The 17,027-nt window shown below is 37.0% G+C and overlaps 1 protein-coding gene across 3 annotated transcripts in view; it reads left to right on the top strand.

Annotated features, from left to right (window-relative positions):
* LOC107749588 (NACHT, LRR and PYD domains-containing protein 3-like) overlaps positions 1-16,551 on the top strand; it is a 24,652-nt gene extending 8,101 nt beyond the window's left edge. The window contains exons 5-15 of one of the 3 annotated variants that reach the window (XM_016564755.1): positions 6,869-7,021; positions 7,325-7,456; positions 8,147-8,242; positions 9,114-9,209; positions 9,341-11,143; positions 11,843-12,016; positions 12,450-12,623; positions 13,203-13,367; positions 15,756-15,929; positions 16,080-16,253; positions 16,388-16,551. In XM_016564755.1, coding sequence (XP_016420241.1) covers positions 6,869-7,021; positions 7,325-7,456; positions 8,147-8,242; positions 9,114-9,209; positions 9,341-11,143; positions 11,843-12,016; positions 12,450-12,623; positions 13,203-13,367; positions 15,756-15,929; positions 16,080-16,253; positions 16,388-16,394 — 3,148 coding nt within the window. In that variant the 3' untranslated portion in view covers positions 16,395-16,551. Of the gene's footprint in view, positions 1-6,868; positions 7,022-7,324; positions 7,457-7,843; positions 7,937-8,146; positions 8,243-9,113; positions 9,210-9,340; positions 11,144-11,842; positions 12,017-12,449; positions 12,624-13,202; positions 13,368-15,755; positions 15,930-16,079; positions 16,254-16,387 lie in introns of those variants that run through there. The other 2 variants (XM_016564756.1, XM_016564758.1) reach the window with 2 other exon arrangements.
* The last annotated feature ends 476 nt before the right edge of the window (positions 16,552-17,027 follow it).

The following is a 17,027-nucleotide window of genomic DNA, read 5'->3' on the forward strand; positions in this document are numbered from 1 at the left end:
CTAGCATGATTAACATGTTACTAGCATGTTGTTAGCATTATTAGCAAGTTAATAACATGTTGTTAGCATGATTATAGCATGCTTAGCATGTTACTAGCATGGTGTTAGCATTTTGTTAGCATAATTAACAAGTTACTATGGGGTTAGCCTTTTTTAACATGATTAGCAAGTTACTAGGACGTTTCTAGCATGATTAGCATGTTACTAGCATGTTGTTAGCATTATTAGCAAGTTACTAACATTTTGTTAGATTGTTTCTAGCATGATTAACAAGTTACTAGCATGTTGTTAGCATGTTTCTATGCTAATCCTTAGGCTAGTTTTAGCTGTTTATTTTCAGTAGGAAGTTGTTAGGCATTGCTATAGCAATAGACAGCTTAAATACACCATACGTCTTATTGTATGAAATGAAAGTCTATGGGATTTTAGGTGGTTTTGATAGTCTGGTTTACGAAACCCATAAGCCGAATCAGTTAGAAAAGATACAGCAACCCGAGTCAGACCAGTCTGAAGGTCTGACCCGAGTTTGGTGGTTGTAGCTTTAAAAGTCTACGAGGAGATACATTTTAAAATTTGGTCTCAGAAGAAGAAGAAGAAGAAGAAGAACTGTAATAATTGTTATTATTAATGACTTCAATGCCTGTATGCAGTGCCTTTCAGATTATATTATTTGCAAGACCTTAATTACCTTAATTAATATGTGAATATGTTTAACAGTTGCTCTTGCTCTTATGTTTTCACCCAAATGATTTTATTGATTTTATTATACTTCAATGTACAGCATGGACCCACCAGAACCCAGCTGTGTGTCCATGAAGAGTGACTGGTCAATGGAACCTCCACGTAACTTTAGTGGACACACTGTAACATCATCCGATAAGGCCGATCGTTACAACACTAATCTTGGGTTTAGGTAAATGCTGTACTAAACCTTATATCTTGTTGTATCTTTATTGACACAAAGAAAGAACTGTGCAAATTCAATGCTGTAAAGAGTCTTCAGTGCCTGTATGCAATGCATTTCAGAATGAAGGTCGTAATTAGTAGCTCTGATATGTGTATGTCAACAGTATAACAGTTGCACTTGCTGTTTACATCTCCAATGACATAATACATATTAATGAAATAATTTAGTCACCTAAATAATTTTATTACAGTCATAAATATAAGAATATGTGAATTACATTCACTTGTTGTTTTTACCTTCAATGTACAGCACGGACCCACCAGAACCCAGCTGTGTGTCCATGAAGAGTGACTGGTTAATGGAACCTCCACGTAACTTTAGTGGACACACTGTAACATCATCCGATAAGGCCGATCGTTACAACACTAATCTTGGGTTTAGGTAAATGCTGTACTAAACCTTATATCTTGTTGTATCTTTATTGACACAAAGAAAGAACTGTGCAAATTCAATGCTGTAAAGAGTCTTCAGTGCCTGTATGCAATGCATTTCAGAATGAAGGTCGTAATTAGTAGCTCTGATATGTGTATGTCAACAGTATAACAGTTGCACTTGCTGTTTACATCTCCAATGACATAATACATATTAATGAAATAATTTAGTCACCTAAATAATTTTATTACAGTCATAAATATAAGAATATGTGAATTACATTCACTTGTTGTTTTTACCTTCAATGTACAGCACGGACCCACCAGAACCCAGCTGTGTGTCCATGAAGAGTGACTGGTTAATGGAACCTCCACGTAACTTTAGTGGACACACTGTAACATCATCCGATAAGGCCGATCGTTACAACACTAATCTTGGGTTTAGGTAAATGCTGTACTAAACCTTATATCTTGTTGTATCTTTATTGACACAAAGAAAGAACTGTGCAAATTCAATGCTGTAAAGAGTCTTCAGTGCCTGTATGCAATGCATTTCAGAATGAAGGTCGTAATTAGTAGCTCTGATATGTGTATGTCAACAGTATAACAGTTGCACTTGCTGTTTACATCTCCAATGACATAATACATATTAATGAAATAATTTAGTCACCTAAATAATTTTATTACAGTCATAAATATAAGAATATGTGAATTACATTCACTTGTTGTTTTTACCTTCAATGTACAGCACGGACCCACCAGAACCCAGCTGTGTGTCCATGAAGAGTGACTGGTTAATGGAACCTCCACGTAACTTTAGTGGACACACTGTAACATCATCCGATAAGGCCGATCGTTACAACACTAATCTTGGGTTTAGGTAAATGCTGTACTAAACCTTATATCTTGTTGTATCTTTATTGACACAAAGAAAGAACTGTGCAAATTCAATGCTGTAAAGAGTCTTCAGTGCCTGTATGCAATGCATTTCAGAATGAAGGTCGTAATTAGTAGCTCTGATATGTGTATGTCAACAGTATAACAGTTGCACTTGCTGTTTACATCTCCAATGACATAATACATATTAATGAAATAATTTAGTCACCTAAATAATTTTATTACAGTCATAAATATAAGAATATGTGAATTACATTCACTTGTTGTTTTTACCTTCAATGTACAGCACGGACCCACCAGAACCCAGCTGTGTGTCCATGAAGAGTGACTGGTTAATGGAACCTCCACGTAACTTTAGTGGACACACTGTAACATCATCCGATAAGGCCGATCGTTACAACACTAATCTTGGGTTTAGGTAAATGCTGTACTAAACCTTATATCTTGTTGTATCTTTATTGACACAAAGAAAGAACTGTGCAAATTCAATGCTGTAAAGAGTCTTCAGTGCCTGTATGCAATGCATTTCAGAATGAAGGTCGTAATTAGTAGCTCTGATATGTGTATGTCAACAGTATAACAGTTGCACTTGCTGTTTACATCTCCAATGACATAATACATATTAATGAAATAATTTAGTCACCTAAATAATTTTATTACAGTCATAAATATAAGAATATGTGAATTACATTCACTTGTTGTTTTTACCTTCAATGTACAGCACGGACCCACCAGAACCCAGCTGTGTGTCCATGAAGAGTGACTGGTTAATGGAACCTCCACGTAACTTTAGTGGACACACTGTAACATCATCCGATAAGGCCGATCGTTACAACACTAATCTTGGGTTTAGGTAAATGCTGTACTAAACCTTATATCTTGTTGTATCTTTATTGACACAAAGAAAGAACTGTGCAAATTCAATGCTGTAAAGAGTCTTCAGTGCCTGTATGCAATGCATTTCAGAATGAAGGTCGTAATTAGTAGCTCTGATATGTGTATGTCAACAGTATAACAGTTGCACTTGCTGTTTACATCTCCAATGACATAATACATATTAATGAAATAATTTAGTCACCTAAATAATTTTATTACAGTCATAAATATAAGAATATGTGAATTACATTCACTTGTTGTTTTTACCTTCAATGTACAGCACGGACCCACCAGAACCCAGCTGTGTGTCCATGAAGAGTGACTGGTTAATGGAACCTCCACGTAACTTTAGTGGACACACTGTAACATCATCCGATAAGGCCGATCGTTACAACACTAATCTTGGGTTTAGGTAAATGCTGTACTAAACCTTATATCTTGTTGTATCTTTATTGACACAAAGAAAGAACTGTGCAAATTCAATGCTGTAAAGAGTCTTCAGTGCCTGTATGCAATGCATTTCAGAATGAAGGTCGTAATTAGTAGCTCTGATATGTGTATGTCAACAGTATAACAGTTGCACTTGCTGTTTACATCTCCAATGACATAATACATATTAATGAAATAATTTAGTCACCTAAATAATTTTATTACAGTCATAAATATAAGAATATGTGAATTACATTCACTTGTTGTTTTTACCTTCAATGTACAGCACGGACCCACCAGAACCCAGCTGTGTGTCCATGAAGAGTGACTGGTTAATGGAACCTCCACGTAACTTTAGTGGACACACTGTAACATCATCCGATAAGGCCGATCGTTACAACACTAATCTTGGGTTTAGGTAAATGCTGTACTAAACCTTATATCTTGTTGTATCTTTATTGACACAAAGAAAGAACTGTGCAAATTCAATGCTGTAAAGAGTCTTCAGTGCCTGTATGCAATGCATTTCAGAATGAAGGTCGTAATTAGTAGCTCTGATATGTGTATGTCAACAGTATAACAGTTGCACTTGCTGTTTACATCTCCAATGACATAATACATATTAATGAAATAATTTAGTCACCTAAATAATTTTATTACAGTCATAAATATAAGAATATGTGAATTACATTCACTTGTTGTTTTTACCTTCAATGTACAGCACGGACCCACCAGAACCCAGCTGTGTGTCCATGAAGAGTGACTGGTTAATGGAACCTCCACGTAACTTTAGTGGACACACTGTAACATCATCCGATAAGGCCGATCGTTACAACACTAATCTTGGGTTTAGGTAAATGCTGTACTAAACCTTATATCTTGTTGTATCTTTATTGACACAAAGAAAGAACTGTGCAAATTCAATGCTGTAAAGAGTCTTCAGTGCCTGTATGCAATGCATTTCAGAATGAAGGTCGTAATTAGTAGCTCTGATATGTGTATGTCAACAGTATAACAGTTGCACTTGCTGTTTACATCTCCAATGACATAATACATATTAATGAAATAATTTAGTCACCTAAATAATTTTATTACAGTCATAAATATAAGAATATGTGAATTACATTCACTTGTTGTTTTTACCTTCAATGTACAGCACGGACCCACCAGAACCCAGCTGTGTGTCCATGAAGAGTGACTGGTTAATGGAACCTCCACGTAACTTTAGTGGACACACTGTAACATCATCCGATAAGGCCGATCGTTACAACACTAATCTTGGGTTTAGGTAAATGCTGTACTAAACCTTATATCTTGTTGTATCTTTATTGACACAAAGAAAGAACTGTGCAAATTCAATGCTGTAAAGAGTCTTCAGTGCCTGTATGCAATGCATTTCAGAATGAAGGTCGTAATTAGTAGCTCTGATATGTGTATGTCAACAGTATAACAGTTGCACTTGCTGTTTACATCTCCAATGACATAATACATATTAATGAAATAATTTAGTCACCTAAATAATTTTATTACAGTCATAAATATAAGAATATGTGAATTACATTCACTTGTTGTTTTTACCTTCAATGTACAGCACGGACCCACCAGAACCCAGCTGTGTGTCCATGAAGAGTGACTGGTTAATGGAACCTCCACGTAACTTTAGTGGACACACTGTAACATCATCCGATAAGGCCGATCGTTACAACACTAATCTTGGGTTTAGGTAAATGCTGTACTAAACCTTATATCTTGTTGTATCTTTATTGACACAAAGAAAGAACTGTGCAAATTCAATGCTGTAAAGAGTCTTCAGTGCCTGTATGCAATGCATTTCAGAATGAAGGTCGTAATTAGTAGCTCTGATATGTGTATGTCAACAGTATAACAGTTGCACTTGCTGTTTACATCTCCAATGACATAATACATATTAATGAAATAATTTAGTCACCTAAATAATTTTATTACAGTCATAAATATAAGAATATGTGAATTACATTCACTTGTTGTTTTTACCTTCAATGTACAGCACGGACCCACCAGAACCCAGCTGTGTGTCCATGAAGAGTGACTGGTTAATGGAACCTCCACGTAACTTTAGTGGACACACTGTAACATCATCCGATAAGGCCGATCGTTACAACACTAATCTTGGGTTTAGGTAAATGCTGTACTAAACCTTATATCTTGTTGTATCTTTATTGACACAAAGAAAGAACTGTGCAAATTCAATGCTGTAAAGAGTCTTCAGTGCCTGTATGCAATGCATTTCAGAATGAAGGTCGTAATTAGTAGCTCTGATATGTGTATGTCAACAGTATAACAGTTGCACTTGCTGTTTACATCTCCAATGACATAATACATATTAATGAAATAATTTAGTCACCTAAATAATTTTATTACAGTCATAAATATAAGAATATGTGAATTACATTCACTTGTTGTTTTTACCTTCAATGTACAGCACGGACCCACCAGAACCCAGCTGTGTGTCCATGAAGAGTGACTGGTTAATGGAACCTCCACGTAACTTTAGTGGACACACTGTAACATCATCCGATAAGGCCGATCGTTACAACACTAATCTTGGGTTTAGGTAAATGCTGTACTAAACCTTATATCTTGTTGTATCTTTATTGACACAAAGAAAGAACTGTGCAAATTCAATGCTGTAAAGAGTCTTCAGTGCCTGTATGCAATGCATTTCAGAATGAAGGTCGTAATTAGTAGCTCTGATATGTGTATGTTGGCCTGCTAAAAAAGTGGCCAAAACCACTTTAAAACCAGCTTGGGAGACCAGCCAAAGCAGTCAATCAGCTTAGGCTAGTTTTAGCTGTTTATTTTCAGTAGGAAGTTGTTAGGCATTGCTATAGCAATAGACAGCTTAAATACACCATACGTCTTATTGTATGAAATGAAAGTCTATGGGATTTTAGGTGGTTTTGATAGTCTGGTTTACGAAACCCATAAGCCGAATCAGTTAGAAAAGATACAGCAACCCGAGTCAGACCAGTCTGAAGGTCTGACCCGAGTTTGGTGGTTGTAGCTTTAAAAGTCTACGAGGAGATACATTTTAAAATTTGGTCTCAGAAGAAGAAGAAGAAGAAGAAGAAGAAGTTTAAATAGGATTTCAGTAAGTTGGCTTTTTCAAGCCAACTTAATTATTCACTACTACTGCTGTAATAATTGTTATTATTAATGACTTCAATGCCTGTATGCAGTGCCTTTCAGATTATATTATTTGCAAGACCTTAATTAACAGCTATGATATGTGAATATGTTTAACAGTTGCTCTTGCTCTTATGTTTTCACCCAAATGATTTTATTACAGTCAATTTACTTCAATGTACAGCATGGACCCACCAGAACCCAGCTGTGTGTCCATGAAGAGTGACTGGTCAATGGAACCTCTACGTAACTTTAGTGGACACACTGTAACATCATCCAATAAGGCCGATCGTTACAACACTAATCTTGGGTTTAGGTAAATGCTGTACTAAACCTTATATCTTGTTGTATCTTTATTGACACAAAGAAAGAACTGTGCAAATTCAATGCTGTAAAGAGTCTTCAGTGCCTGTATGCAATGCATTTCAGAATGAAGGTCGTAATTAGTAGCTCTGATATGTGTATGTCAACAGTATAACAGTTGCACTTGCTGTTTACATCTCCAATGACATAATACATATTAATGAAATAATTTAGTCACCTAAATAATTTTATTACAGTCATAAATATAAGAATATGTGAATTACATTCACTTGTTGTTTTTACCTTCAATGTACAGCACGGACCCACCAGAACCCAGCTGTGTGTCCATGAAGAGTGACTGGTTAATGGAACCTCCACGTAACTTTAGTGGACACACTGTAACATCATCCGATAAGGCCGATCGTTACAACACTAATCTTGGGTTTAGGTAAATGCTGTACTAAACCTTACATCTTGTTGCATCTTTATTGACTCAAAGAATTGTGCAAATTCTTTGTTGTAAAGCAGGCATATTCAAATGGCCTGGTTCCAACAGGAGCGCGAGACATAATGGCAACAGCAGCACCATTTTACCATTTGTAGATAAAGTGAGTGCTTCAAAACAATGGAGCGGTTCACACCAAAAGTGCTCAGGTTCGTTTAATGATCTTTTTTATTATTATTATTTTCTTTTTAATCTAGAGCCAAACGGGCTTTATTCAAGCCCTTCCCGTGTGCGTTGCTTCTCTATAAAGACACTAAAGCACCATAAAGAACTGTGGATGATGCTGTTATTTTAAAAACATAAGCAGAAACAGTGAGCAGAAAAATAGATAGATACTTGGACCTCCACTAGGAAGGAAATATAGAGACCAGACCACTTGGATCTTTAATTGAATGCCCCTGTTGTAAAGGGTTTTTAGTGCCTGTATGTAATGCATTTCAGAATGAAGATCGTAATTAGTAGCTCTGACATGTGGATGTCAACATGATAACAGTTACACTTACTGTTATGTCTCCAACAGCATAATACATAATAATGAAAGTATTTAGTTATCAAGAACATTAAATCATTACAAAGGTTGTTAATAGCAGAATGTGTGAATAACATTCACTTGTTTTCATCTTCAATGCACAGCTCGGACATGCCAGAACCCAGCTGTGTGTCCATGAAGAGTGACTGGTCGATGGAACCTCCACGTAACTTTAGTGGACACACTGAATTTGGGTTTAGGTAAATGCTGTACCAAACTGTTTATCTTATCACATCTGTATTGAAGCAAAAAGGAATTGTTCAAATTTAATGCTGTAAAGGGTCTTCAGTGTCTGTATGCAATGCATTTCAGATGAAGATCTTAAAGTATCCCTATTATGCAATTTCAAAGGTTCCTAATTTTTTTTTTTAGACATTTATAGGTTTACATGCATCCAGTCATAAAACAAAACAAAAAAACACTTTATTTGTCATACACTGTAGATGAGATGTTGTAATTGTGTAATTCCTTTACATAAGAGGTAACAAATCTATGTCACTGACTCTTAACATCCTCATGTTTTGGTAGTACAGTACATGCAAAGTGGTTCTGCTTTCTCAGTGCAGAATACAGCGTCTTCTACATGGCGACAACACAAACTGAGATCTTCAAGGCCTCAGCTAACTACAGTGTTTAAGGGCGGGTGAAAGTACATGTTGTTCGCGGACAGACCATTATGCAAATTTGTTACAAACCTATGTAGGTTTGTGCAGAAATGTAAAGGCTGGAATTACTGACAACTCATTTCAGGCACTTCAGAACCGTCTTTTCTGCTTTTGGGAGACAATAATTGCATTTGTTATGCACTTTGTAGAACTTTTATATTCACAAACAGCTATATTATATGATACCTGAAAGAAAGAAAAAAAAGGGGCACTTTAATTAATCAGTTTGGATGTGGATGTGAACACTATAACAGTTGCACTTGCAACTGTCACTAATGTCCCAGCAGCATGATGCATTTTAATGAAATTATTTAATTACCAAGAGAACTATCAGTCATAAGTGAATTATTATAAGAAGAGTGTGTATGACTTGCATTGAATTTTTGTGTTCAATGTCAATGCACAGACCATACCTGCCAGCATCCAGCTGTGTGTCCAGGAGGAGTGACAAGTCAATGGATCCTTCACTTAACTTTAGTGGATATACTGATCTTTGGTTTAGGTAAATGCTGTGTTAAAAATGTATTGACATGTTTATTTTTTACATGTATGCATTTGACAGATGCTTTTAATTTATCCAAAAAGACTTACATATATAGTGACTTACATTCTGATAATTTGATATTTTAATAGCAATGACCCTCAACATGCCAAAGTCCTCAAGACATTTAGATCTAATCTGAAGAAGAAGTTTCAGTGTCTGTATGAGGGAACAGCAAAGCAAGGAAACCCTACATTGCTGAATGAGATCTACACAGAGCTCTACATCACAGAGAGTGAGAGTGGAGAGATCAATAATGAGCATGAGGCGAGACAGATTGAAACACAATACAGGAGAGCATCAACAGAGGACACACCAATCAAATGCAAAGACACCTTTAGGCCTTTACCTGGACAAGACAAACCCATCAGAACTGTGCTGACAAAGGGAGTCGCTGGCATTGGAAAAACAGTCTCTGTGCAGAAGTTCATCCTGGACTGGGCTGAAGGGAAAGAGAATCAGGACGTCCAGCTCATATTTCCCCTTCCTTTCAGAGAGCTCAACTTGATGAAGGACAAAAAACTCAGTCTTTCAGATCTTCTTTACATCTTTTTTCCTGATACCAAAGAAATGGAAATCTCCAGTGACAAATATAAAGTGTTGTTCATCTTTGATGGTCTGGATGAGTGTCGTCTGTCTCTGGATTTTCAGTGCATTGTGAGGTTGTGTGATGTCCGTGAATCAGCCTCAGTGGACGTGCTGCTGATGAACCTCATTGCAGGGAATCTGCTTCCCTCTGCTCTCATCTGGATCACCTCCAGACCAACAGCAGCTGATCTCGTCCCCTCTGAGTGTGTCCATCGAGTGACAGAGGTACGAGGCTTCAATGAGCCACAGAAGGAGGAATACTTCAGGAAGAGAATCAGTGATCAGAGTCTGGCCAACACAATCATCTCACACCTAAAGTCATCAAGGAGCCTCCACATCATGTGCCACATCCCAGTGTTTTGCTGGATCTCAGCCACTGTTTTAGAGAAGATGTTGAGTGAAACAGAGAGTGGAGAGATTCCCAAGACTCTCACTCAAATGTACACACACTTCCTGATCATTCAGACCAACATTAAACATGAGAAGGACTATGAAAAGAACGTGAAGGATGAGGACATGATTCTCAAACTGGGGAAGCTGGCTTTTCAGCAGCTTGTGAAAGGCAACCTGATCTTCTATGAGGAAGACCTGAGCGAGTGTGGCATTGATGAGACAGAAGCATCAGTGTACTCGGGGTTGTGCACTCAGATCTTCAGAGAGGAGTTTGGCTTGCATCAGGGGAAAGTCTTCTGCTTTGTTCATCTGAGCGTCCAGGAGCATCTAGCAGCTCTATATGTGCTGCTTTCATTCCTGTTGAACAAGAGGGATGTGCTCAATGAAATCGTCAGCTCAAAACATGCACACAAGTTCACATGTCACACAATCTCTGACCTGCATCAGAGAGCTGTGGACAAGGCTTTACAGAGGAGGAATGGACATCTGGACCTTTTCCTCCGATTTCTTCTGGGTCTCTCTTTAGAGTCCAATCAGCTGCTCCTGAAAGTCCTCATGACACATGTTGGAAACATCTCGTACAGCAAAGAGGAAACGATTGAGTACATTAAAACAAGAATAAAAATGAATCCATCACCGGAGAAATCCATCAATCTGTTCCATTGTTTAAATGAACTGGGTGATCATTCTCTGGTGAATGAAGTCCAAGAGTGTCTCAGATCTGGAGGTCTTTCAAGCACCCGATTGTCCTCATCACAGTGGTCAGCTGTTGTATTTGTTTTATTAACCTCCAAGCATTTGGACGAGTTTCATTTGGGTAAATACATAAGCAGCAAGCAAAGTCAAGATCACATGACACCAGATGAAGTACTTCTGAAGCTCTTGCCGGTAGTTAAAGCCTCCAGATCAGCTCAGTAAGTAGCACTTTGGCCTGATTTTTTTAGACAAAAGACACACTTGAGTGCCTCTTCCTTTTAAGATAGAACTGGAGATTAAGATGCTAATTTCTTGGCTTGGGTTTTGAATTTCTGACACCTATGTTGTCTGTGAGATCTCAACTATTGCCCTTGCAGTAAGACTTTCTCTAACCTTCTGATATAATGAATTTCATTATATGTACACTAAATTGGCATTTGTGCTTGTTGGATTTTCCTTAAACCAGCTATGACATTTGCCCAATAAAGGAACCATGTTTGAAGTGTTTACATGATCTTCATACTCTTCAAGTATAAAATATGACAAATAGCCTAATATTTGTCTCTTTGAAGAGCACAGACACAGTAGAGAGGACACAAACACCAGCGAACAATTAAAAACATTCTAGAAAATTATTATAAAAGATCAGTACAAAATGTAGAGAGGGAACATTCACTACAAAAATATTTTAAATGAGGCCAATAGTGACCATCCTGTTTGCATTAGACATCGGAGAATTACTATTATTATTTTGCAGAGATATTAATACTGTTGTTACTGCTCTGTGACACATTGTACATTTGAGTTTTATGGTTGTTGCAACCACTGTAATCACTATGATCATTGATGAAGCCCACTGTTAAACTGGTCTTTGTGTTCTGAACTAAGAGAGTGAAGAATTTGTCATTGTTCTGCAGGTTGAGTAATTGTGGCGTCACAGCTGAAGGTTGTGCTGCTCTGGCTTCAGCACTGAGATCAAACCCCTCACGCCTCAGAGAAATAGATCTGTCTAAAAATAAACTACAAGACTCAGGATTGAATCTGCTCTCTGATGGAATGAAAGATCCCCACTGTAAACTGGAGAAATTGATGTAAGATCATACATTAATCTCAAATGAGACAAGAATCTTATTATTTTAAGCAGGGGTGTCCAAACTCGGTCCTGGAGGGTCGATGTCCTGTTTTGCTCCAACTTGCCTCAACACACTTGCTTGGAAGTTTCTGGTATGCCTAGTAAGACCATGATTAGCTGGTTCAGGTGTGTTTAATTGGGGTTGGAGCTCAACTCTACAGGACATGGGCCTTTAGGAACAGGATTGGGCACCCCTGATTTTAACAGTCTATTGACAGTGTTGTTGCTCTGTTCATAGTGATTTGCATTGACACACAATAAGCAATAGTAGATAACAAGTGATAAAAACATTAAATTTTCACAGATTTAGGATTTAATATTATAATCTCTCTGTGGTTGTGCAGTAGTTCCTGCTGAACTATGAGAGTGAAGAGAGTGTCATTGTTCTGCAGGTTGAGTCATTGTGGCGTCGCAGATGAAGGTTCTGCTGCTCTGGCTTCAGCTCTGAAATCAAACTCCTCACACCTGAGAGAACTGGATCTGACATGGAATAATCTACAAAATGCAGGTTTGACACTTCTTGCTGCTGGACTGAAGGATCCTCACTGTAAACTGGAGAAACTGACGTAAGATCATACATTAATCTTAATTGAAACAGTTATATACATGAAGGGTCTATGATCATGTTGTTCAGATCACTACCCAAAAATGAAAATGGTCTCATCCTTTACTCACCCTTCTGCTGTCCCAGATGTATATTGTTGTTGTTTTTTTGTCAGATAAACACAAACAAATATTTTTAGAAAAATAATCCATCTCTAAGACTTTATAATGCAAATGGATAGAAACCCCAAAGCTGATGCTTCAAAAACGTCTGGTGCATTAAACCATCGGTTTTGTAAGAAATATATATATATATGTAATAAATGGTAATATAATATGAATCATAGCTTGTGGTCAGCTGTCTTTGCTTGTTTTCATATGAAGAATCAAAGTCATTTACATCTGGGATGGCATGAGGGTGAGTAAAGGATGATATCATTTTCATTTTGAGGTGGACTTTTGCTTTAACATAATAAACTAAATGAAAACTAATGATAAAAAATGAAACCCACACAGATAAGGGATTTAATATAATTGTCTCTATGTGGTTGTTCAGTAGCTCCTGCTGAACTAAGAGAGTGATGTGTCATTGTTCTCTGCAGGATAAGTTATTGTGATATCACACATGAAGGTTGTGCTGCTCTGGCTTCAGCTCTGAGATCAAACCTGAGAGAACTAGATCTGACTGGGAATAATCTAGGAGAAGGAGGTCTGACGCTGCTCTCTGATGGACTGAAGGATCCTCACTGTAAACTGGAGAAACTGAGGTGAGTTCATACATTAATCTCAACATAAAAATGTTAATGAAAAATTGCCAATATGTGACCGAATGCAGTGCACTCTACAAATCTTGCCGCCCTTGGCAAATATGAGCAAAACAGGATGTTGAAAAATGTTTTAATTGTTAATCATTCTGTCTATCATTCAAAATATTAAAAAGCATGTAACGTTTTAATTGAAACAAATGTATACCACAATTATTGATGCCCCTTCATTTACTAGTGCAGCTCCTCTTTGTCTTTTCCAATAATGCATGCTAAGAGGAGAGACCACAAGGCAAGTGATCTGGTACTAATCACCCATACAGAATCTTTCTAGATTCCTCAGATTTTGAGATTTTCATCTCACAGTTTATCTGTCAGAAGACTGGGCTGGCTATAACAAAACCTTGATTTTCTGGTGTCTGAACCATTTTTGTGTTGTTTTTGGAGGTGTACTTTAGATCATTGTTAAGTCAGGTGTTGATGTAATATCTATACTGGATGAAGTCCATGATACTATGTATACTAACAAGTTGTCTGGCAAACAGTTGGTATAGAGTATGTCCTTTGAAGACAGCAAAGGGCTTTGCCAGTGGGCCTTAATTAATGGTTAAATGTTCAAGTCATGTCGGATAGCTCATATTTACGAGTTGATCACACATGCCACCACAAAGTTGTAATTCTGAGTAGGAAACTCAGAATATTATTTAAACCCAGAGATTATGAGTTGGGGACGTGTCAGTGAGAAAACATTTTGAATGCAATGGATGCAGCCAGAGCCATTGACCATAGATATGCAGCGTCTGTACTGACGGTAAAGTTGTTGAAATAAATTAAATGATTCTCTTTTTTTTGTAATTTACAATAAAACTATCTATGTTGCATGTGCAAAATATGATAGCATTGCACAATTATAATAGTATATATACCGATTCCATTTACTGCACCTTCATAAATGGAATAAAAACAGAAAAAAGCAAAAACACAGTGATGCACATTCTTTATTCATTATTTTCTAGACGTCGAGTTTAAAAAATCATGTTGAATTTCATATAGAAAATGCAGGCTGCATAACCATCTAAACATTTAAAAATAAATGTACAATATAATTGGGAATATTCACATTTTTACTCCTGTCACGATCTCCAGCTGAAGTGCCCATGAACTCCACCAGAGGGCACTCCACCCCTGACTCTTGCCACTCTCACAGACTACATTTCCCATAATCATTTTCCCGGACTCATCATCACTTACTGCATTCACCTGTGTCTTGTTACCTCCATCAGTCTCACCCTATTTATAGCCTGGTTATCCATTCATTCATTACTCAGTATTGTCTAGCCTATAGCGTTCCCTAGTTCCTGTGTTTTCCTGGTTCCTTGTTGCCTTGCTGCCTTGCCTTGTTTTTGACCCTGGACTGTTTCTGAGTTCTTATTGTTTGCTGCCTGCCCTGACCTTTGCCTGTTTTGTGGATTACTCTTTTGTCTCACCCTGGATTATACCTGTTTGCTGTTGTTTGACCCTGCCTGTTTTGACCACTATTCTAATAAAGCCTGCACTTGGATCCTCAACTCCGGCATCACGTCTCCTACGTTGCACCTCCAATCATACACCTACAACAGGTGTCATAGTGACTAACAATGTTAGTATGGACAAACCCCATACAACTGAAAAAAATATATAAATTATTCGTATTTGAATTTCTAGACAAATATTTTTAGAAAAATAATCCATCTCTAAGACTTTATAATGCAAATGGATAGAAATGTAAAATTAAAATGTTTTCATACAATTTCATACAAAAAATTTCATACAAAAAAATATTGTTTTCATACAATTTCATACAAAAAATTTCATACAAAAAAAAAAAGTGATCTGCTTAAGTTATTAAAAGTGCAATAAACTGCGGAAGAGAACTAAATTCAGCACTTGCACATTGGCAGTCGGCAGTCTGTGCCAAAAAAATATTTTTAAAACATAAAAGCAGCATTTGTTCATGCACTATGTTGCACCTCCGCATATAGTATTTTAAAATGCCTTCTCTTTCTGGGTTGTAACCACTGATTTATATATGCAGCTGGATTGCTCTTAGAATTCTAACTGCTAGCAATCAGTGAAACTCCCGGAAGTGTTTGAGCAGCCATGCTCCCTTTTGGGAATTCCCTTTAAAGTCTGGAATTTCTCCTGCTATTGAGAAATTACATTCATATTCTTTACAGTAGTGAACATCAGATTGGCTGACACACGAGACACCTCAAAATATGTATTACAAATGTTAAAGTGCGTTCAAATTCTGAAATCTGGATACAGATTTATGCTTTCAAGTCTTAAACAGCTTTCTCGCAATAACTGTTTTACTGGTGTGCATGTAAACAAACATATTGTTCTCTGCAGGTTAAGTGATTGTGATATCACAGCTGAAGGCTGTGCTGCTCTGGCTTCAGTTCTGAGATCAAACCCCTCACACCTGAGAGAACTGGATCTGACTGCGAATAATCTAGGAGACAAAAGTGTGAAGTTGCTCTCCGCTGGACTGAAATGTCCTCACTGCAAACTGGAGACACTAAAGTAAGGTCTTACATATTAATCCTAACTGAAACAAGACACGTTATTTTAACAAAGCCCAATTTTAGTCGGGAACTTTCTGAAGTTTCTTTAATTCGATGTGAAATTACCCTATACAGTATATGTGAATGTGAGTGTGTCATTGTTCTGCAGGTTGTGGGATTGTGATATCACAGATACAAGTTGTGCTGTTCTGGCTTCAGCTCTGAGATCAAACCCCTCACACCTGAGAGAACTCAATCTGTTGGGGAATAAACTAGGATATAGAGGTTTAAAGCTGCTCTCTGTTTTAAAAGATCAACCACTGTATAAACTAGAGACACTGCTGTAAGTACTATTGATTCATATCATAAATCATACCATATCATAATCATATATCAAATCATATAGTTTAATTTGAACTAGTCAATTCCCTGACCATGCTCCACAATGCATTGTTGTGTGTTTTGTTTTACTGACAGGTATTAAATGATGGTTAATATGGGGCCAATACAGGGACATTCTCATCAAAACCGAAGTCACGGTGACCTCACTGGTGTGTTTGTGGTATTTCTATTAATGACTTTACTGTATATAATTGGAAATATTACGTTTTTGTGTACAATCTATTAAAATCTTCCTCCCATTCATGATCTGGTGGACAGTTTTTATAAATTTTGATGTATTATTTGCATTATATAGTATGGTAGTTTTATGAACGTGTACAGACGCACGCGAACTACAACTGCTTTGTGATACTTGACCTGACCTGCAAAAGACAACACAGAATTGGGACATCTTTAACTCTTTTAAACTACTAAGTACAGTAGTACAAACCAATAAATAGTACAATCGCAGGTATCTTCTTCTGAAATCCCAATACATCCAATTTGTTGTTTCCATAATCGTCTTCTGTTTTTTTTATTTCCATTCCCAACATCTTCTTGTGGACAGTTTTTATCAATTTTGATGTATTATTTGCATTATATAGTATGGTAGTTTTATGAACGTGTACAGACGCACGTGAACTACAACTGCTTTGTGATACTTGACCTGACCTGCAAAAGACAACACAGAATTGGGACATCTTTAACTCTTTTAAACTACTAAGTACAGTAGTAC

This window comes from Sinocyclocheilus rhinocerous, unplaced genomic scaffold (assembly GCF_001515625.1).
Source record: "Sinocyclocheilus rhinocerous isolate Xijiao unplaced genomic scaffold, SAMN03320098_v1.1 scaffold572, whole genome shotgun sequence".
NCBI lineage: Eukaryota > Metazoa > Chordata > Actinopteri > Cypriniformes > Cyprinidae > Sinocyclocheilus > Sinocyclocheilus rhinocerous.